Source organism: Fomitopsis serialis (assembly GCF_022376445.1).
Source record: "Fomitopsis serialis strain Sig1Antser10 chromosome Unknown B0H18scaffold_7, whole genome shotgun sequence".
NCBI lineage: Eukaryota > Fungi > Basidiomycota > Agaricomycetes > Polyporales > Fomitopsidaceae > Fomitopsis > Fomitopsis serialis.
In genome coordinates, this window is record NW_025954967.1 from 483,765 (window position 1) to 504,801 (window position 21,037).

The 21,037-nt window shown below is 57.3% G+C and overlaps 9 protein-coding genes across 9 annotated transcripts; 5 read left to right on the top strand and 4 right to left on the bottom strand.

Annotated features, from left to right (window-relative positions):
* Positions 1-88: 88 nt before the first annotated feature.
* Positions 89-547, top strand: B0H18DRAFT_870317 (uncharacterized protein; the record flags this gene model as incomplete). Its single annotated transcript, XM_048040086.1, has 1 exon — positions 89-547. A coding segment is annotated over one exon (459 nt), but the record flags the coding sequence as incomplete, so codon positions are not given.
* A 2,824-nt stretch (positions 548-3,371) lies between these two features.
* Positions 3,372-4,471, bottom strand: B0H18DRAFT_1082947 (uncharacterized protein; the record flags this gene model as incomplete). The annotated part of the gene is made up of 4 exons (XM_048031605.1): positions 3,372-3,634; positions 3,693-4,053; positions 4,113-4,176; positions 4,230-4,471. The coding sequence occupies 4 exons, from the start codon at positions 4,469-4,471 to the stop codon at positions 3,372-3,374; spliced, it is 930 nt and encodes a 309-aa protein (XP_047898112.1).
* B0H18DRAFT_603679 (uncharacterized protein) lies at positions 4,356-5,028 on the top strand. Its single transcript, XM_048038748.1, has one exon. It carries the CDS (start codon positions 4,552-4,554, stop codon positions 4,918-4,920), a length of 369 nt encoding a protein of 122 aa, XP_047898113.1. The 5' UTR covers positions 4,356-4,551; the 3' UTR covers positions 4,921-5,028.
* Positions 5,029-5,656: 628 nt separating this feature from the next.
* B0H18DRAFT_982391 (citrate synthase-like protein) lies at positions 5,657-10,414 on the bottom strand. Its single transcript, XM_048044537.1, has 8 exons — positions 10,187-10,414; positions 9,816-10,126; positions 8,690-9,220; positions 7,439-8,640; positions 6,589-7,383; positions 6,344-6,534; positions 6,140-6,291; positions 5,657-6,082 (listed from the first exon to the last, which is right to left on the bottom strand). The coding sequence occupies exons 1-8, from the start codon at positions 10,197-10,199 to the stop codon at positions 5,816-5,818; spliced, it is 3,462 nt and encodes a 1,153-aa protein (XP_047898114.1). The 5' UTR covers positions 10,200-10,414; the 3' UTR covers positions 5,657-5,815.
* On the top strand, positions 10,415-10,982 carry B0H18DRAFT_982396 (uncharacterized protein). The gene is made up of 3 exons (XM_048044538.1): positions 10,415-10,528; positions 10,593-10,675; positions 10,895-10,982. Exons 1-3 carry the CDS (start codon positions 10,492-10,494, stop codon positions 10,958-10,960), a joined length of 186 nt encoding a protein of 61 aa, XP_047898115.1. The 5' UTR covers positions 10,415-10,491; the 3' UTR covers positions 10,961-10,982.
* A 956-nt stretch (positions 10,983-11,938) lies between these two features.
* Positions 11,939-12,571, top strand: B0H18DRAFT_1115239 (uncharacterized protein; the record flags this gene model as incomplete). The annotated part of the gene is made up of 3 exons (XM_048033238.1): positions 11,939-11,958; positions 12,012-12,174; positions 12,236-12,571. 3 exons carry the CDS (start codon positions 11,939-11,941, stop codon positions 12,569-12,571), a joined length of 519 nt encoding a protein of 172 aa, XP_047898116.1.
* A 1,637-nt stretch (positions 12,572-14,208) lies between these two features.
* On the top strand, positions 14,209-16,289 carry B0H18DRAFT_982413 (uncharacterized protein). Its single transcript, XM_048044539.1, has 2 exons — positions 14,209-15,469; positions 15,520-16,289. The coding sequence occupies exons 1-2, from the start codon at positions 14,399-14,401 to the stop codon at positions 15,817-15,819; spliced, it is 1,371 nt and encodes a 456-aa protein (XP_047898117.1). The 5' UTR covers positions 14,209-14,398; the 3' UTR covers positions 15,820-16,289.
* A 1,709-nt stretch (positions 16,290-17,998) lies between these two features.
* On the bottom strand, positions 17,999-19,197 carry B0H18DRAFT_603960 (uncharacterized protein). Its single transcript, XM_048038750.1, has 3 exons — positions 19,080-19,197; positions 18,149-19,026; positions 17,999-18,090 (listed from the first exon to the last, which is right to left on the bottom strand). The coding sequence occupies exons 1-2, from the start codon at positions 19,097-19,099 to the stop codon at positions 18,156-18,158; spliced, it is 891 nt and encodes a 296-aa protein (XP_047898118.1). The 5' UTR covers positions 19,100-19,197; the 3' UTR covers positions 17,999-18,090; positions 18,149-18,155.
* Positions 19,198-19,407: 210 nt separating this feature from the next.
* On the bottom strand, positions 19,408-20,647 carry B0H18DRAFT_603897 (uncharacterized protein). The gene is made up of 4 exons (XM_048038749.1): positions 20,303-20,647; positions 20,058-20,245; positions 19,957-19,987; positions 19,408-19,882 (listed from the first exon to the last, which is right to left on the bottom strand). The coding sequence occupies exons 1-4, from the start codon at positions 20,515-20,517 to the stop codon at positions 19,696-19,698; spliced, it is 621 nt and encodes a 206-aa protein (XP_047898119.1). The 5' UTR covers positions 20,518-20,647; the 3' UTR covers positions 19,408-19,695.
* Positions 20,648-21,037: the final 390 nt, after the last annotated feature.

A 21,037-nucleotide genomic window follows, 5' to 3' on the forward strand; every position in this document is an offset into this window, starting at 1 on the left:
CGAGGTTCTGCGGCCACACCGTCCTGGTCGTTCCAAGGGGTACAAACCCTTCTCTGGTGACGAGGTTTCACGGAGACGCCTCGAGATGATGAAGCTGGCCTTGTGGCACTACACACGCAAGGTCAATCGCTGTTCGTGGATCAAGGCATCATCGCGCGCTGCGGAGGCACATGATCAAGGCGATACCACCACGCGGTCTATCCGGAAATGGTGCCGTGCATACATCGCAGATCGAGAGGACCTCCCAACAAATCTATGTGGTTCCTGGAACCAGTCAATCATTGAGGACGAGGATATGGCAAATGACATTCACTTACATTTGCAAGGCATTGGGAAGCACCGAAAAGCGGACGACATCGTCCAGTTCTTCGAGCAGCCGGAGATCCAGGAGAGATATCAGCTGGATGGCTGGGCTCCCTCGATCACAACAGCACAGCGATGGATGCGTCGCATGGAGTATCGGTGGGGATCTGGACCGAAAGGTCAATACATCGATGGGCATGAGCGCGATGATGTTGTCGCATATCGCCAAACGATCTATCTACCAGCACTCACTGCGGTTAAAGATCGCCTGCGAACATATGACAGTGATGGAAACGAGGAGGAATACGCAGGCCCCAGACCCATGATGCGCCGCCTCGTGATTTGGTTCCATGACGAGAGCACGTTTCATGCGAATGATCGGCGGCGGGTGTACTGGGCACACAAGGATGAAAAAGCCGTACCACAGCCAAAAGGCGAAGGGCCATCGCTTATGGTTGCTGACTTCATCTCGGCGGACTATGGCTGGCTTCGGTCTGAAGGCGAGGACCTGAAATCGGTGCGGGTCTATTGGAAGGCGGGCAAAGAACGTGATGGATACTTCACGAGCGTGGAGATGGTCGATCAACTGAACAGCGCGATGGACTTGATCCGGAAGCTGTATCCAGACGATGATCACCTCTTTGTCTTGGACAACGCGACAACTCACCGCAAACAAGCTGACGATGCTCTTTCAGCTCACAGAATGCCCAAAGGCCCGAGTCCTGCCAGTGTACGAGAGGGAGTGCAGCGGTTTGGCGTTGACGTGAAAGTTAGGGGTGCAGATGGGAAATTGCTGTATGGCGCCAATGGAAAGCCCCTGAAGACGCACATCAAGATGGCGGACACAAACTTTAATGGACAGACACAGCCCTTATACTACCCCGACATCTATCCCGAACGTCCAGACCTCGCTGCCAAGTTCAAAGGCATGGAGCAACTTCTCGTCGAGTGTTATCCCGAAAAGGCAGCATCCATCAAGAGCATGCGGACAGAGTGCAAGAAATTTCAGTGCCCTCCCGGTCGAACTGATTGCTGCTGCAGGAGGATGCTGTACTCGGAGACAGATTTCACTGACATCATGTCACTCGTGGAGGACGCATGTGCGACACGCGACTTCTCTGTCCTTTTCCTGCCGAAATTTCACCCCGAGCTCAATCCAATCGAGCAATGCTGGGGCTATGCGAAGCAAGTGTACCGCCGTTATCCCCCTTCGACACGCGAGGATGCTCTCGATCGGAATGTCCGAGATGCACTTGATAGTGTGTCCGTGAACATCATTCAACGGTTCGTCCTGTCCCACAACAGCATCACTGTGACTGTCAACATTGTTACTGATTGTCTTACATTCTTTAGCTTTGTGCGGCGATCATTCCGCTTCGCAGATGCATACGCGAAAGGCCTCAATGGTGTACAAGCAGCATATGCAGGGCGAAAATATCACGGCCACCGTGTTGTGCCCGACTCAGTTTTCGAGGATCTTGATCGCGCGGACCTCACGTAGAATACAATCATACGGACAGTCCAAATTGTTATTATGTACTGAATCTATGGACTATCTATCATACACTCGACGGAGCAGCTTGGTAGGCTGCCACGGATGCGGTCATTTCCTTTTTGGGGTGTATGATCACGTGGATCACTCGAGCGCCACAATATGGTGGATTTTGAACGAGGGCTATCTTATCTCTAATTGTACAATACTGTGATATGTTCAAAAATACGCTGTCCAAAAACACACTGTCAGCTATCCCCAGTCTAACCCTCCCGAAATGCACTGTCCAATGAGACTCCTTTCCGACCGGTTTCTCAAACGAGACCGCTCGATCGTCGGCATTTGAATTCTGCGACTTTACAGATCGTAGCGGCGCAAGCGCCGATCCCCGACTCCTGCATGGCACACAGCTGCTCAGCATGCCACAGCAGCATCATAGTGTACAGTATGTATTGTGATACTGTACCATTGAAATGGTATTGAGACTCAATGATAATTGGAGGCCCTCACGCCCGCGGCAGCTTCGCCGCCCGGGCGTCTCGGGCTTCCACGAGTTCACACCGCTGACTTACTTATGTAAGTACTGTGCTACATACATACAGTACTATAGTGTATGCGAGGGCTATCAATATGAGAGAGGGAAGAGTTGTTCGATGGTGATATATGTTCCAGGTGTCCAGACAGAGCCTGCACGGAAGGATCCAACTGCCCAGAACTGCCTCGTAAGGGCACTCGAGCGTTGCTGCGATACCGTTTATGGCAAGTTAAGTCACGTGTTTCCCACGGAGGGAGCGGCATCGCCGGCATCGTCTCAAGTTATGGTGGACAAAGCCCTCCTCTCTCCCTCCGGTCGGAGTCGGGGATGTAAGGTCTTAACGCTTGTATCACGTGCATCCTCAGCGCATAAAAATCGCCCAGCGCGCGTCTTCGCTCCTCACTCATTCCGGACTCGCACTATTGTCCCCCTGCGACCGAACGCCCTCGGGCCCTTCTCGCAGGAGTCTACCGCTTGTCCCAGAACGAACGCATCCGCCTCAGCTGGAGCGCACGCCCCCCGTCGACGTCGTCGGCGTTGGCGTGCTTTTCCTTACCAGAGGTGGTACACCTCTCTCTCTACCTTGCACTTCTGCTTGTGTCGTGGATGTATGCGTCGATCTCCCAGAATTGGATTGGATGCTTCCTCTATGTTGTGTATTGTGCGAGTCGAAGAGAATCTCTATGTTGTACGTAGTATATACCCAAGCTAATGCCAATGCAATGCGACCGTTCCTTCCCCGACCTCCACCTCGAAAGAAGGATCCGAGTGACGCGAGAGACGCCGCGTCAGGCAACCACCGAGTGAGGACAGGAGTACAGGGAGTCAAAAAGGACAGTGATGGACGGTCATCCAACCGACCGACGTTCTGAACACGAACCGCCACGTCGCCCCGCCCCGCGTCGTCCGCCTACGTCCGAGACGACGCCCCACCGCCGCGCCGCCTCCCCATTCCGAACGTCCCAAAATACCCCTCCACCGCACCCGTCCGACGCCGACACCCACCGACGTCCGCTGCCTGCTAGTTCCCGTCCAATCGACTCATGCCGTCGCGGGCTTCTTGTTCCCCTGCGCGCCCTCCTTCCCGGGTACGAACAGCCACCACACGGCGATGATCGTGCGGATGCCGCAGCCGACGCCGAGGGTGCCCGCGGCGCCGATCTGGTCGATGAGGGCGCGGCCGACGAAACCGCCGAAGAAGAGCGCGAAGATGGCGATGACCTTGTGGTCGCGGGAGATGATCCGGTTGAACTTGAAGAGCTTCGGGTCCGCCATGAGCTCGCACCACACCGTCGTGAGCACGACTGACAGAAACAGGTTAGCCGGCGGTCGCTGGGGCCGCGTCCAGCAGGGGGTGCTCACCGGTGGTGGTGAACTGCGTGTTGACGCGCTTGCCCATGATGCCCTGCAGGCCGATGCTCGCGCTCAGGAAGCCGAGGGCGACGAACGAGAGCGCGTTGGTCCAGGCGGGGTTGAAACGGTCCGTCGCGACACTGATCTGGCCGCTCTGCCAGGCGGCGACGGCGGCGGCCATGGTGAAGAGGGCCTGGATGAAGGTGCCGAGCATGAGCCATGCGCGGGACTGGGGACCCATGCGGTCGCCGAGGCGACCGATGAACGCGCCGACGTTGAAGGTGATGAGGGAGCAGAGCGCCTGCCGGTCGGCGATGTGGAAGGAGTGGTCCGTCGGTTTTGAGAAGAGTCGGGCGAGGGCGAGGGCGAGCTGCGGTGCGGTGTTCCGGCGTGAGTTGAGGGGGAGAGCGAGAGACGAGGACGACGCACCTGGACCGTGTTCCCTGTCTGGAATCCTGCCCACACGAAGACGGCGGTGAACGCGACCGAGTCACTGAACGGCAGAGCGTTAGAACGGTCAGGAAAAGATGAGATGAGAGCACGCACATGAAGCCGGTCATAAAGCAGAACGCGGCCAGCGGGATGGTGGCCTTGACGGGGCTAACATCGCCAAAGAAGTGCTCTCTCGTGAAGAGCACCGAGGGCGATACCCAGAGGCGTGCAGTCTGGCGCATCATATTATCTGAGGCGGGGCGCGGAAGCTCCTCCGCCCTATTCTCAGCGTAGTGGGGGCCCGGCGGGACGTCGTCGCGCTTCTTCGAGTCAGCCTCCGAGCTGTGTGCAGACATGACCACGGGCCTTCGCTGGGGGAGAGCGAGAGGGGATAGGGTATGAGAAACGAGCGGGATAGGCGGGGATCGCGGGGGGCATGGCGGTGGCGGGGCCACTATTCTTGTACCGTTCCATCCTCCATCGCGCAATTGCGGCGAGCCGCCCAACCGAGCCCTCCCATTGGCCAGCGATGTTACGCCCGCCCAATCCCCGCCAGTGTCTCTCCCCGCCACCTATCCATCTCTTGGCCGAGCAACACCGCACACGTCCAATAGAATCCGCCCTCGACATCGTCAGCCTCCTTCCCGAAGATCGCGGTAGAGCCTGTGTGGCGCGGTGGCTTTCTTTTCCATGCAGCCAAGGTTCCGCTCAATCTACACTGCGGTACTATCATCACTTGTCGTGTCAATGGCCCTCTCCCTTTCAACATGGTGGTAATCGATATTGCATCTTCATATCAGTCTGATCTTTGACAACGATGCACACGATCTACGGGCGTATGACCCAAGTTTCTCGTCCAGTTCTGTGTTATGTTCGTCTGCGCGCTACGTCCTGACGTTCGACGTCGGCGAGAGCCCAGCGAAGCAAGCAATTCTCGGCATGCTATGGAAGTCAATCCACCGTAAACACACTGACAGCGCTACGTGTCTCTCCCCGACTTCCGTTTCTTGGCTGTGTCACGAGTCTGTCAGCAGAATCTTGCGTCCTTGGCCTCGGACGGACTGACTGCAATCCGACTCAGTGGAGCCAACGTAGATGTCCAGCGGACATGTGTACCTTCTGGCCGCGGCTTGCCTGCTTAAAAGGTATCCTGGGAGAAGCACAATCCGTCAGCAGGGGTATTCTGCTATCTCGAGCTCGTGGCGCCGTATCTGAGACGGTACAGACCACACGACGTTGGACGGGGTGCCCATATCAGCTTGACGGCATTGAACGCGCTTCGTAAAAGACCTCGCTCAGGCTATGCCTCCGAGGAGCAGTGTCCTGTCGAATTTCTGTCAAATTAGCCTAACTCAGATAACTAGAAAAGACAAATCACCACTAACTTACCTCTGTCTCGACCCAGAAGGCCTTCCTTTCCGCTAAGCTCCTGAAGCACAAGACACGCTTCACTTCGACACTATGGAGCGTCTTCACGCGCCTCAACAGGGATCATACCTCCACTTGAATCGCACCACGGAGTTAGAGGGGCACACAAAGGAGAGGATAAAACGTCTATGATGCATCATTAATCTTTACACATGCAGCTATAACTACGAAAGCGCGTTAGATGTACAACACCGCGACCCCACTCCAGTCCGCCCGTACCCAAAAAGCACCCGCACCTACACGACACGAGATCGCCTCTCCCCACCAACACCTCACGCCATCTTGCCAAGCACGCGCGGCTGCGACAGGTCAGCCATGTTGATGAAGATGTCGTCGGCGGGGTGACGGTACAGCGGCGCGCGGAGGCGCTTCTGGTCGAGGTGGTGGCCGATGAACCCGATGCTGCGCCCGAGGACGAACAGCCCGTTCAGCGTGCCGATCTTGATGTACTCGTCTGCCTCCTCAGGCGTGAACGCGCCGCTGTCCCGAAGGAGGTCCACGAAGCATACTGCAATGCAACCGTCGACGTTCAGGATGAGCTGGACAACAAGCAAGAGTCAGTGCGGATGGGGATGAGAGTAGGGGAGCGCACGTACCGTGTCCTTCTTGGACGTTGTGACCTTCTCGACGGCGAGCGCGTAGTCGAGCAAGCTATGGCTCGGGAAGTGCTTCGTTACGTACTCCTTCACGAGCTCGACACGCAGATCAGGGTTGTTTACGCTCTTGATCTTGTGGCCGATACCGCTGACTGTCGTCCCAGTCAGCACCGCCCCTCACCCACAACGGCACGAATCACTTACTGAGCTTGTTCTGCTTGCGGCACTGGTCAACGAACTCACGCGGCGTGAGACCAGTGTCCCGCGCACCCGAGAACATCGACGCGGCCTCATCGAGGGCACCACCGAAGCGGCTACCGATAGTGAGGAGACCAGATGCAAGCGAGGAGATGAGGTCCTTGCCCGCACGCGTCGCGACAATAGTGTTCATCGCACTACGAGACATCATGAGCGACTATAACGCAGCACAATGAAACACAATCACTCACCCGGACACGGCCGGACCGTGGTCAGCAGTGAGCATAAGCACCATCTCGATGAACTTCGTCGCCCATGGCGGGAGACGGCGCTTGAACCAAAGCAGCGAGACGACACCGCCGAGTCCAATATCCTCCTTGAACACGTCCGAGATACGCATACCCGCGTAGAGCAGCTCCTGCCCGCGCTCGTCCGAGATCGTCGAGATGAACGCCGCCGGCTTCCTGATCAAGCCCAGCTCCTGCGCCCACTTGTAGTCCATCGGGATGACCGGCGGCTCGCGCTCCTGCCTGGGCACGATCGCGCCGCCCGCCACGAGGCGCTCATACGTCTCCTTCAGCACCGCGGGGAGGTCCTCGAACGTCTCGGGCACGATGAAGCCCGCCGCGCGCATCGCGCGGTTCTTCGCGTCCGCCGTCTCCATGTCCGAGTTCGCCATCGAGCCCGCGTGCCCGAACTGCACCTCCGTCGTGAACATCTTCGCGCACGTCCCGATCGCCCACGCGACGATCGGCTTGCGAATCACACCCTTCTTCACAGCCTCGATCACGCGGTACTCCTCCACGCCGCCGACCTCGCCGAGCAGGACGAGCATCTTGCAGTCGGGGTCCTGCTCGTAGCGGAGCAGGTGGTCGATGAACGTTGAGCCCGGGTAGCGGTCACCACCGATGGCGATACCCTCGTATGTGCCGTTCGTGACGAGTGAAAGGATGTTGTTCAGCTCGTTCGACATACCGCCCGACTTGGAGACGTAGCCAACGGAGCCGGCGCGGTAGAGCTTCGACGCGATGATGTTGTCCATCATACTGCAGAAAGCACTCATCAGTCAGAGACCTTACACCACATAACACATTCACGTACCCTCCGGAGTTACCAATACGGAAGCAACCCGGCTTGATACCACCAACCGTCGCAGGCCCAATGATGAGGACACCCTTCGCTTTCGCCGTGCTCAAAATCTCGCGGGCATGGCGCTCAGGCACACCCTCCGCAATCAGCGCGATTGCCTTGATCTGGGGGAACTGGAAGATCTCCAGCGTGCTCGAATACACACTCCTTGAGCTCGCAAAGTTCACGACCACGTCCGCGTCGGGATGCTTGCCCACCGCCTCCTCCACGCTCGTGTACACGGGCAGCAGCGTCTCCCGCGTGCCCCAATAGAACTTCTGGATGTGGTGCCCGCCGAACGGGTAGATCATCGCCGCGACCGACGGTGCCTCGCGCCCACATGAGTAGTCAAAGTCGAGCATCCCCTGGATCGCGCGCGGCTGGAGGCCATACACGAACGCGCGCGTGCGGTCGTCGAACGGCCGGAAGGTGGGCCGCGCGCCTTTCGACTCGACGTTGTCGAAGCGCACGATCTGGTCGTTCGGCTGCGAGCGCTCGCCGTCGGGGCCAATCGACCCGATGGCGGCGATGGGCTCGGCGCTGGCCTTGATGGTGGGCGAGGGCGGGCCGACGGGCGTAGCGGCGATCGAGTGGACAGGGTTCTTGGGCTTGCCGGCGATGCCGAGTGCGAGGGGAACGATCTCGGTGATGTGTGTGTCGGGGCCATACACCTTGATGGGGACACCAAGGGACTCTCCGAGGAGGCGCATGGCCTTCAGACCCTCCTGGTAGTTCGGGCCACCACGGCGGACGTAGATCTTGACACTGTGCGCGATGAGCGGCGACTTGAACTCCTTCAGCGCGCGGATGATGCCCTTGAACGTCGCGGCGACGTTCGTGAAGTTCGCGATACCACCACCAATGATGAGGATCTTGCCGTCAGGGTTGACCGCCCCGCGCGTCATGAGGTCGATAATCGTCTTCGCGTACTCGTACGTCTGGCCCTCGGACGGCGCGCCGGAATACTCGCCATAGTTCGCGAGCTCGTGTGCGAAGCCGTGCGCAGCGATGGCGTCGGAGTAGACCACGGAGGCACCGCCACCGGCGACCATCGTCCAGATGCGGCCCTCGGCGTTGAGGACGGTGAGCTTAAGTGAGGCACCGGTGGACGCGTCCAGCTTCTGAATGTACGCCTCCTCCTTGGTGAGGTCACGACCGAAGGGAGCGGGCCAGACCTGGAAGGCATGTGAGTATGGCACGATAGTAGAGTTCATGCTTTCTCACCATCGGCGGGCCGCGGTCAGCAGAAACAGTCTTGCCCTTCGAGGTCGTCGCCTGCGTGCCGGGCTCGTACACGGACAAGTCGCGGGCAATCGCCCACTTGGGTCCGCAGATCGACTCGGCGGTCTGGTCGAGCTTCGCGGCCATGTCAAGGTAGTAGATGGTCGGCTGGCCGCCATCGACGGCGTCCAGGCAGATGAGCGGGTTGATCTCGAGGTACGCAAAGTGGAGGTCGACGTAGACGGAGTAGAGGCGGACGAGGAAGTCGACGAGGGTCTCCTTCTTCGCCGCCGGGACGTGCCTCAGGAGGGTGTCCGCGATCGTCTTGCGGTCGGGCACGGGTGCGTTCACGCGGATGTGGAGGGTCAGGGCCTTCGCGTCGACGTCGCCGATGTCGACACCGCCTTCGTGCGTGAAGAGGATGTTGTCGCCATCGCGGTCAGAATTGATGCAGACGTAGTACTCGGTGTTGGAGGGGTGGGGGAGGAACGGTTCGACGATGAAGTTGTTGAGCGTGCCCGTGATGGACTCGACCTACATGTAGCGGCAATCAGCTACAATTCACCTCACTTGTATAACGCGTTCAATGGCCCGAAGGAGCCAGAGAGTCGGAATCACGAAGATATCCGTCCCCGGGACAAGGGACAAGGGACGCGAGACGTCACATCCAGTCATGTAAGTAGTCCATGATGTTGAGACGCTATATACCGCTCCGCGCTACTGCCACCTCGCGCATCGTTCGCTACTTTGCTTGCGCCTTGGCATTGCTTCTTCTTGACGCCACGTTTGTCCACGATGGCCCTGTCATTCTCTCTGACGCGCTCCCCCAGGCCGTCGCGAGGCCGCGTTCCAGGGACGTACGTCCCAGTCGTTCAGACGTAATGGCCCGAAGGAACGGAGAAAGCGCGGCAGGGTCACGTGGTAGCAATATCGGTACGCGCCTCGCTCAAAGCGCGAGGCATTCCCCAACGCAGTGTTAGCCGATCTGGCTGCACTTACCCCAGCATGGGGAACGAGATGCAGGGATCCCAGTGCGGGGGATTGGCCGCGCGTGACGGAATAGAGGCGGAAATGAACACTCCGAGTCGGAAGCGGGACGGCACGGTGGAGAACGGAAATCCGTACTCACCTTCTGCGGCTTTCCTGCGCGGGCCTGAATCCACTCCTTGGCCTCGTCCCAGGACTTGTTGAGCGCAAGGAGGCCCGCCTTGCCTCGTCGCTTGATGAGCTGGTCGGGCTTTGCTACGAGTTTTGTGGTGAACACCCAGCTCGGGAGCTGCGTGTCGGGCGTGATGGCGTTCGTCTCGGGGTCCCACGAGACCTGGGCGACCTTGGGGGCGGGGAAGGCGAACTTGGTGCCCAGCTGCCAAGAGGGGTCTACGGCGGGTGCGCGCTCGAGCCAGTAGGCCAGCAAGAGCTTCGCGTCGTACTCGCGGATGGCTGGAGGTGGTGTACGCTCGTTAGCAGAGGCAGAACGGATGAAGCGGGGTCATGTGGTACCTTTTGAAGACATGGCGGGCTAGCAAGTCGTGACAGAGACTAGAGGGAGGATGAGGAAAGGGGAGGGCGCGATGAGCAGGCTGAGCGGAGGGTATTTATCGCTGGGACAGTCGCCTCACTTTGCTGCTCAATATTCGAAAATGGGGAATGGCACCCCCAAGTTTCGCACGCTCCATCTCGCCACGGCCGTTCTGCGCCCCCATTGGCCAGTGCGATCGTCTCGCCGCTCTCCAGCCTCCTAATTGATGGCTCCTTCGTTTCAGAGGCGAGAGTCGTACGAGCTCGTCTGAGCTCGTGCGCTGCTCATGTTCTCCTCTCGCACTTTGACATACACAATAATCGGTACGCGGTCCGCAATCATTATCTCCCACTTATCGCTGCATCTCCTATGCGACATGTGCTGCAGCACCTACTTCTCGACCTACTACTTGGTACTTGCCATTTTGGCACGATGTTGCGCGAGCTGTCGTTCGTGGCCGAAGCCCCTCGGTGGGTTCTCTTCGCTGTCCTATCTTGTCCTATTCGCTCTTCTGCGCCGCAAGGAACGGCCGCCAATTCGCCGTGCAGTGTTTCTGACAACTGTCACCACACGGGTCCGCGGCCGCCATGTCGGGCAATCCGACGGATGCATCCTGATGCCACGAACAGCTTGTTTACATCCAGCCATGGATCACAACGCGCTCAACATAACCTATTCAACCACCACAGACCGATCATTTCCTCCCTTTGGCTTGTCTGCCTTACCCTCCGCATCGTAAAGTCAGTCGGAGGTAACGGCCATTCCCGGCGCGAGACCAGGGGTGTTCAGAGTGCGCAAACCATGTTCTTCTGTTACATGAGCGACAACACTCAACGCGTCTGTCATGTTAAGACTCGTAAGTTATCGAGTCTGCGTTCAGTCCGCGCACTAGAACCCCAGCCAGGACGGAGCTTCCTACACAAGGCGTCAACTCAACGCGCATCATAGCAGCTCGTAGCGGACCACCGCCATACGAGGTTTCGTTCCCAGGGGATGTTCCGAATCTGCCAACGGAATTAAAGGAGGTCGTCGTCTCATCGGAGTCGATGTGTCGCGATCATACCATCCGGATCACTCGATCGCTCGCATCAGGATCGACTGAGGAGCGGCTACATAGGGACTGAGAGAAGTTAGCGTCCGATGCGTCGTATCCTTGTTGCCTCGCGCGAGCGGTAACTTATGTGGATAGAGCAACATCGTCCCAGTTCAAGGTTCAAACACGCCTGCCTCTCGCGCGCTCACCAGAATGCGTGCACTGCAACCAAGGAGAGTGGTCCTATGTTATATGTTGTATCGATGCATATACTTACTGCCATGTACTAGCTCACCTATCATTGCCTCCGCTGTCCCTGCGCTCTCTCCTCCGTCCAGCTTCGACCTTTTGCAGTGCACACGACGAGCGATTGAAAGGCCTCGCGAGGTACGAGGCCGCTTCCGTCGACGATTGCCCTTACTGATGAGTCGTGCTTTGCGCATAGCGTCGTGAGCCTAGACGGTCGTAAGTGACTCGCAAACCGACGACCCGGACGACGCATCCTGGCTTGCCTGGTAGCCAGGATACATACCAGAAACCAGGTAAGTAGTGTGTTATCGCAGTATGCTTGCTCTTGGAGCTTGAAGAGCTGCTGTCTGAGAAGATGTCATTAGTAACGTATCTTCACCGTCGTGATCATTGAATGTTTGGTCGGTGCCTTAGGCTCACGTCGCCGTAGCACACATCCCACGTCAACGGAATGGACAGAGCCGAGCCAACGTAAGTGTCATTGCTCGGACGCGAGTAACATGGTTTACGCATGTGGAATACAGTACAGCCGCAACGTCCGAGGGCTCCTCTCGTGGTCCCTTGATCCCACGGCTTCCTGTGGAGGTCTGTGAACGGATCATCGACCATGTCGCGACGGGAATGAATCTCAAGCTGTTCTCTATGGAGGCCGAGCCACATCACACCGCTCTCATTTCCTGCGCACTCGTATGCCGAGACTGGTATTATCTCACATGGTACCATCTGCGTCAACGCATCCGTTTACGAGACCGGGTGGACGTCCTCTCGCTCTCCAAGACACTCCGTGCAAAACCTCGCCTCCGTGAGGTCATTCAACATGTCGTCATATCGGGTGCTTCTCCCGGAAAAGCGTCAACCGATCAGGCACCTGGGGACATTTGTCGCTATGCTCGTGGGCAAGGCTCCGAGGAGGTCGATGATCACCATTGAACATGCTGAGTGGACCATCGGCTCGGTCCGAATGGAGGACATCGGCTTCCTAGCTGCATTTAGCTCCTTGGACAGTCTGACCCTCGACAGCGTCACCTTGTCGATCCAGCGTCGCCCAGCTGTCCCGCCTCGTGTCAGCGCTCCCCAGGCTTAGTCAGTTATGGTGCTCCAGGGTCAGTTGCGTGCAGAAGCAGCAACTCTCTCTGGCCTCTCTCCCGCTGAACTCTGTAAATTTGGACTCTCTCGATGTAATGTTTGTTGCGACAGCAGTCGAAGACCTTTTGGTGCGGATATGCCGGGCTTCTCGAGTGCGCAATCTCCGTCTTGGGATGTTCAGCGAGTCGACTCCATCCGGGGCAGCTGGCCGAAGTCAGGCTTTGCTGGATGTAAGCGCCACATCCGCAGAAAGGGTTTAGCTCGACTTGCATGTTGATCCCGGTTCTCTCGTTCGAGATGGTACTATCGACGCCACAGTCGGAAAGTCTTCAAGTCCTTAGTTCTCTTTCTCGCCACTTGGCTGATTGTTCCATCCCTACAGAGTGGCATTGCAACCTTTCACACCACGACCGCCTGTGGGAGTTGACAATTCAGCTGTACCACCCGCTTGCAGAACGGTCCTGGATCCCCCATGTCGTGTCGCGCATTACCTCGAAGCATTTCCAGGCTATGTCTGTTGTGTTGGTGCCCCGGTCCGGCACAGACTACGTGGCGGATGAGTTGGACAAATTACTGATGGCAATGGAGCAGGATGATGTCCTAGCGCGATTGGACAGCATACTGCAGGAGGAGCGCTTCGCCAGTACTGTCGTCTCAGACGTATGGGTATTGCCGGATATAGCAACAACGCTTGCGAATCTGGAGATGAACTTTTTGCGAAGGATTCAACACTCCGAGAACAGTGGGTCGAGCTCGTTAGGCGGAGGATGCCACACTCGCATCGACGAGGCATATTGACGTACGTACTATTAGTGCGTTACAAATTGCGGAGGAAAACTGAGTTTTCCTTATAGCACTACACGTACCTTTGCAGAATACCTCGACTGGAGGGAGGACGTGGAAAGGAGAGATACTAACATGTCAGTTCAAGAGAGAAATGCCGAAGGAGAAGTGCAGCCCGAGGGATTGACATCCTTGCCAGCATGCATGCTCGTTCGTACCGTCGTGTGTAACCCGTGAGTCGAACCATCATCGTTAGGCCGCTCTGCTAATTTATTGTGCGGTCTCAAGGGTACGAATGGACCCGTGGCCGCAATGCGGGTCGAAATGTTATCCCTCAGGATCCTATGCAGCATTTTCCTTTGTTTTTGGAGAAATGAAAGGGTGATGGTATGGGTTTTGTATGCTCGGGACAGACATTCGGTTGTTATGTAACGAGGTTCCGTCAATTATGGACGCATCCAATTTGACTCGTGCACTGCGTGTGTCAAACTTGAACTGACCATTGTGTTTCGTCATAGTCAGCCCGCAACTTTATGGCTGCTACGAGCAGCTACATAGTACACGGCGTAGCATCATTAACGGGTCAGTATCGGCAACGTACGGTGCATCAGACAATTACAACGAACAACCACAGACAGCATAGCCTTCGGTTTGGAGGGAGCCTGTCGGGGTCACTCCGAGTGATCTTTGAGTCCAGGTGCTAGTTGCAACGTTGACCATCTACTTTACATGACTCGGAATAAGCAGCGTCCGTTGAACAGTCACGGACCTAGGTTGCAGACGATTCCTGGACCTCGAGGAATATGTAGCAGTGTGGTGGCAATGTGGAACTGTAGTAAGTAGAAGTAGAAGTGGGCGCGTCGTATAGTAAGTACTACCGTGACGGTTAACGAAGTTGTTCATCTGCGCCACCGCCACCTATGTAAGTACCATCACCGCTTGCTTCCCGCGACGGCACTCCCTTCGCTCACTACCGCCATCGTCTTCGTCTTCCTCGGAGTCCAAGTACAACATATTACATCTATTGCTACTATCGCTGCGAATGACCATGGACTTCTTTTCGCTCAACGACGACGTCTTGTCCATCATCCTTGCGCACCTCTCCACACGCGACGCTTGCCAGCTCACCATGACCTGCCGCGCAGGCCACGCCGTCGCAATGCCCCAATTCCTGCGAGAGGTCAAGTTCCTGTGTATCTCGCCGAGGAGCGCGGAGCGCATCCGCCAGTTCTGCGCGTTCATGCTCGCAGACCCCGACCGGCGCATCCCATGTCTGCGTACGCTGCGCTTGCTAGGTCCCGCGTTCTCTCTGCGGGAGGAGGAGGAGAGAGAAGGAGAGGGCACCTGGAGGTACGAGTGCCCGTGTCACTTGAGCAGGGTGCTGCAGCACGCGACCCGCCTGCGCGAGCTGCACCTCTGGGCCGCCGGCGACCTTCTCCAAGCCTCGGACTGCTTCATCGACGCGCTCGCGGGCCTCCCCGCCCTCGACGTCGTGCACATGCACGGCCGGCCGTGGGCGTGCCAGCTACTCTACCGCATGGCCGCCCGCCCGCGCACCGTCCACCTCCACGCGGAGCGCCTCGCCCGCCGCGGCCTCCCCGCGAGCGACTTTGCGGGCATACACTTCCCCGCGCCGCTCAGCGCCGCGCTCGAGGACCTCCGCCTCCAGCAGTGCATCGCCCTCGCGGAAAACCTCTTCCACGCGAGCATCATCTTTCCCGCCCTCCGCACGCTCACGCTCTCCGGCTACTGCGCGGCGCTCGCGAGCATTGCGAGCGTCTTCCCTGGACTGAAGTGTCTGCGGCTGCAGGACGTGACGTTCGCCGCGGAGCAGCCGATCGCGGCGTGGACGGAGCTCGCGTGCGTGCAGACAAACGGAGACCTGGGGATCCCGCTGGTGTGCAAGGTACGGAGGCTGGAGCTGCACGTGTCGCTGAACGTACACGAGCGCATGCCGCTGTTCGTGTCTCTCATGCAGCGGGCGACGCCGACAGTCCTGTTCTGCACCGTCGCGCACAACCGCGTCGCAGAGTGGATGGACGGGCTTGCGGGCGCGGCGCGCGGGCTGCGGTACCTCCACCTCGCGCTCCAGTCGCTCGACGAGACATTGATCGTGGGTGTCTCAGCAGTTGTGCACCGCGACGGAGCTGACCCGAGGCACAGACGAGCTGCGCTGCGGTGCTGGGCGACGTCGCCCTGAAGGGCCTGTCCTTCGGCTACACTGGGCGCCTGCCCTCTGCAGGCGAGCCCTGTGCGTCGTCGCTTGCGCGCAAGGTTGCGGCGTGCGTGCGGTCCGTGGAGTTTGTCGGGTTTAACATGCGTGGGTACGCCTCGGTCGTTTATAATGACCTTGACGCGGTCACCTGGTACGCCGTCGGGCGCGAGCAGGGCGGCGTGGACGTCGAGCGGCTGACGGACTGGAGGGCGCAGAAAGCGTTGAGGGAGCTGTCGGGTGTGACGTGATGTCGCCTGCTGTTGATGGGCGCGGATGGTTTCCGGCCGGGGACGTGCGTTGGTGCGTACTTCGCGGTATCTGCGTACTGAGACTGTTGACTCTGGGCTGCAGAGTCGGGCGCGGGTCCATGGCTACGAGTGTTGCTCCACGGTGTACTACGCACGATAGCGGCCCGGACCTGTTTGCGCTGGCGTGCGAGCGACTTTGCGCCGTGCGTCCACCATAATGGCTTGAGCCTCATACAGCGTCTGCACCCCCAGCGAACCCATGCTGCGAGCTTGCCGATAAAAATCCTCGGTTTGAATCATCTCGATCTCGATGGGCAGTACCATAATATAGGTTTCTAGCTCAGGCCGGTCTTGCATAGGTTCACGGCGGACGGATCACTGTGTATTATAAGCGGTGATTGACCATGATAAAACCGGCTTCAATAAGTACTGTGTACTTCGTGCGTGTATGTGAGCGATCATATATCTGCGATCTATGTCTGCGTCTACCGACTCGTCCACTGGTGCCGACCCTCATCGATCATCCTTCACCAGCCTTCCTCCGGTACATATTATGGTGTGCGGCTTGACGTCTCCAAAGCGGTGGGCGTGCGAGAGTGCCCGGTTTATATGTACCATGTGTCCAGTGCGCTGGCGACAACTTTGACTTAGGATGATACTGATCACATTGCTCCGCGACAGATGTGTATACGCATTCTGCGGGCAGACCACTATTGGTACTATCGTAACGAATGTTCCGCCATTCCGCAGCAGCCCTTTCGAAAGCGGATATTCCAGGGCTTGGGCTGTGAGTATCGGGGCCACCAGCCCACGTCTATGACCGTGACCGGTGACAGCGACTCTCGACTGGTACGTTTCACTCACAATCTCTCAATATTTTGACTATGTGTTCGCGATATGAGCCTACCGCAGTTGTCTAACCCGGCTCAGTACTTCTCGTTCGCGTCAGTGACTAGCGTATAAGTACGGTGTTGAAGGTTATGACCGAGTTGTAGGTCCTCGTAGACTATGGCAGTGTCTTGCCCCGGTGTTGTGGAGCACCTCGCATGACACCAGAGCCTACCCAGAGGTTGACGGAAGTGCGATCCTGTTTCTTGCAGTGACATTCGTGTCCCCGCCATCGTGTCGTCTGCGCGCACATTGTGTGGTCCTTGTGTCCTGTAGTTCCAATCGATTATACCGCTCCCTTCGGACAGCCCTGGTGCTGTCCGCGGTTGCTCGTTTTGTCTGATGCACCACACGTTGCCGATACTTATTCATTTATGACGCTTCGCCGTGTACTTTCCAGCTGCTCGTAGCAGCCATGAAGTTGCCGCAAGGATGACTATGACGAAACACAAATGTCCGTTTGATATACGCAGTGCCCGGAAAAATGGATGCGCCCATTATCAACGGAATCTCGCTCTATAACAATTGAAGGTCTGTCTCGAGCACATAACACCCATACCGCCGCCCTTGCACTTCTCCAAGAATCAAAGGAATGTTGCATAGGATCATGAGTGATAACATTTCGACCCGCGTTGGGGCCACGGGGCCATTCATTACCTTGAGATTGCACAACAAGTTAGCAGAGCGGCCGCACGATGATGGTTCTACTCACGGATTGCACGCGACGGTACGAACGAGCATGCGTGGTGACAAGGATGTTAATCCGTGTCGCCTCGAGCACCTGAGTCGTCGTGACCCTGGGGCTGCGCCTCTCCTTCGGTGTTTGTCTGTTCAGCTGACATGCTAGTATGTCTCCTTTCAGTGTCCCGCTGCCAGTCGCCGAATTCTGCGCTGGTATGTGTAGTGCTGTAAGAGACGCTCAGCTTTCCTTCGCGATTTTGCCAAGTCCGCAGTACCACGTACATCAATATGCCTCGTCGATGCGAGTGTGGCATCCTCCGCCTAACGAACTCGTCCCACCGTTCTCGGAGTATTGAAACCTTCGCAATATTCCCATCTCCAGACTCCCGAGTGTTGTCATATTCGGAAATATCCATACAGATGACAGTACTGGCGAAGCGCTCCTCCTGCAATATGCTGTCCAATCGCACTAGGGCATTGTCATCCTTCATTATGTCCAAGCTATCCTCCATTGTTTCAAGAAGTCATCCGCCATATGGGTTGTCCTGGACCAGGGCACCAACCGAACAGACATAGCCTGGAAGTGTTTCGAGGTGACGTGCGACAGGATATACGGGATCCAGGGCCATTCTGAAAACGGGTGGTACAGCTGGATTGACAACTCCCACAGGTGGTCGTGGTGTGAAAGGTTGCAATGCCGCTCTGTAAGCATGAAACAATCAGCCAAGTGGCGAGAGACAGAACTAGGAGACCTTCCGACTGTGGTGTCAACAGTACCATCTCGAAAATAGAACGCGATCAATATCCCAGTCGAGCACAACCCTTTCCGCGGACGTGGAACTTGCAACCAGCAAAGCCTGACTTCGGCTGGCTGCCCCGGGTGGAGCCAACTCGCCGTTCACTCCAAAATGTAGACTGCGCACTTGAGAAGCCCGGCTGATGCACACGAGAAGATCTTCGACTGCTGGTGAAACCAATGACACACTGAGAGCGTACAGATTTGCACAGTTCAGTGGGAGAGAGGCCAGTGAGAGTTGCTGTTCCCGCAAACAATTGACCCTGGAGCACCATAACTCCCTAAGCCTGGGGAGTGCTGACACGAGGCGGGATAGCTGGGTGATGCTGGACAAAGTGACATTGCGGAGTGTCAGAGTGTTCATGGAGCTGAACGTAGTTATGAAGTGGATGTCCTCCATTCGGACCGAGTCGATGGTCCACTGAGCATCTTCAATGCTGATCCTCGACAACATTGGTGCCTTGCCCGCGAGCATAGCGACAAACGTCCCCAGGTGCCGGATCGGTCGACGTCGACGCCACCCGGGAGAAGCACCCGATATGACGACGTGTTGAATGACCTTACGGAGGCGAGGTTTTGTGGGGAGTGTCTTGGAGAGCGAGAGGACGTCCTCTCGGTCTCGCAAATGGATGCGTTGACGCAGGTGGTACCATGTGAGGTAATACCAGTCTCGGCATACGAGTGCGTAGGAGCTGAGAGCGGCGAGATGTGGCTCGTCCTCCACAAAATAATCGCGGAGATTCATTCCCATCGCGACATGGTCGATGATCCGTCCACAGACCTCCACAGGAAGCCGCGGGATCGAAGGACCACGAGAGGAGCCCTCGGACGTTGCGGCTGTACTGTATTCCACATGCGTAAACCATGTTACTCGCGTCCGAGCAATGACACTTACATTGGCTCGGCTCTGTCCATTCCGTTGACGTGGGATGTGCGCTACGGCGACGTGAGCCTAAGGCACCGACCAAACATTCAATGATCCGTGCACCTGTGTGATTGCCACGCAGATCCACGGTGGTGAAGACACCCTACTAATGACAACTTCTCAGACCACAGCCCTTCAAGCTTCAAGCTCCAAGAGCAAGCATAATGCGATAACACACTACCTGATTTCAGGTATATATGCTGGCTCCCACGCAAGCCGAGATGCGTCGTCCGGGTCGTCGGTTCGTGAGTCGCTTACGACCGTCTGTGCTGTGAGCAAAGCACGACATCAGTCAGGATATTCATTACGGGAAGCGGGGTCGTACCTCGCGAGGCCTTTCAATCGCTCTTGATGCGCACTTGGTGTGCACTGCAAAAACTCGAAGCTGGACAGAGGGGAGAGCGCAGGGACAGCGAACCTGGCAATGATAGGTGATGTTAGTATATATGCATTGATCCAACATAGCGCTCGCTCGCCGGCGCGTATAGAAGCATCGAACACAGACACATGATGCCACGAGCGATTCTTTGCTGCGACCGGGCGCCGTGACATCCAGGCTGTTCGCACTCGATGCGAAGACAGCCCTCTACGGCCTGAAGTCTGTGCGAAGCGATACGCACCTTACTGACACCCATACAGCTGCGGGTGGACGAGAAACATATACAGAGGACCGCTCTCCTTGGATGCAGTGCGCCCATCGCGCGCGAGACCAAATCTTGAGCTTGTGTTCTGTTCTGTGGCACAGCTGGTACGTAAAGCGAATCATGGTAATGCTGGTATCCGTGAGTTGGTGGCGTGACACTGTATCAGTACTATTAGTCTGAGGAGCGGACCACCCTGACGCAACTTTGTTAGAAACAAGTCGACCAGAGTGATGTCTATCACACGAACGAGAGGCGGTGAGGGACATCAGCACACACTCTGACTAGTAGAAGGCCCGTACTGTACCTAATATTCGGAACTCACGCCTGTGCGCTTTTGCGCCATCGCTTCGCCTGATCCTGTCCGACGGTGAGTCGTCACCCAGAAGTCGCACAGAAGCATCTCTTTCTTGTGTACACGATATGAATGCGATGCTCCGTATTCGATTCGGCACTCCTGCTTGGTGGATGGGGCATCCCACCGGTCTCGAGTCACTGGAATGATTGGCGCATACATATCATGAAGTGGTGTGCACGGAATCGTGCACGGACCTGGATCGCCGTCCACTGGCAGAGAAATTCAATATCCATGTAGCGGACGCGCGACTTGCATGAGACTGAACTGTGCATGTGAACGTTTGAACAGCAGTCTTGTCTAGTTCAGTAATACTACGATCGCCGTGGATTGTTGTTGCTCCGGCGTTTTGCGTTGTTGCGTTCGTGTCGCTCAGTCCGCGCACCGGTGGAGGAACCGGTCGGATCATCATGCACTACCGGGGACGTCTGACGTAGCATCGAGCCCAAAGCTGGGCTGTCGCGGTGTGTCGGCTTTCCAGTTGCATGAGGAAGGGGAGCCAAGCGTGCAGAGGAAATCCGTGAAGGTCGCTGTCCTTATCGAGTCTGGACTTTGATTACATAGACGCGTATGTGCCTGACACTGGTGTGCCGCGAAACGCCGCGGCCCACATGCGTCCGGGTTGTTCGGAGACGTCATGATGCGCCATTCTCCGGCGGGGCAAATGAGTCAACGAGGATGACATGCGGGGGTCAGCAGACGCCGCGGGGGAATGAGGGTCGGACGCGTCGGACAGCAAGGAGCGGTACATAGCAGCAGTACTAGTGAGCGCGTCATGGCTTGTGTGTAGGCGAGGCCGACGAACGGGCAGGCGCAGACGGAATCGCTGTGGCGGGGCGGTCTCGGTCGCGGGAGGGGCAGATCTAGATCAAACGGGGTGCATCCAGATGGAGATCGGGCAGAACAGGGCAGACGCGGCTATTTCCGCTGCA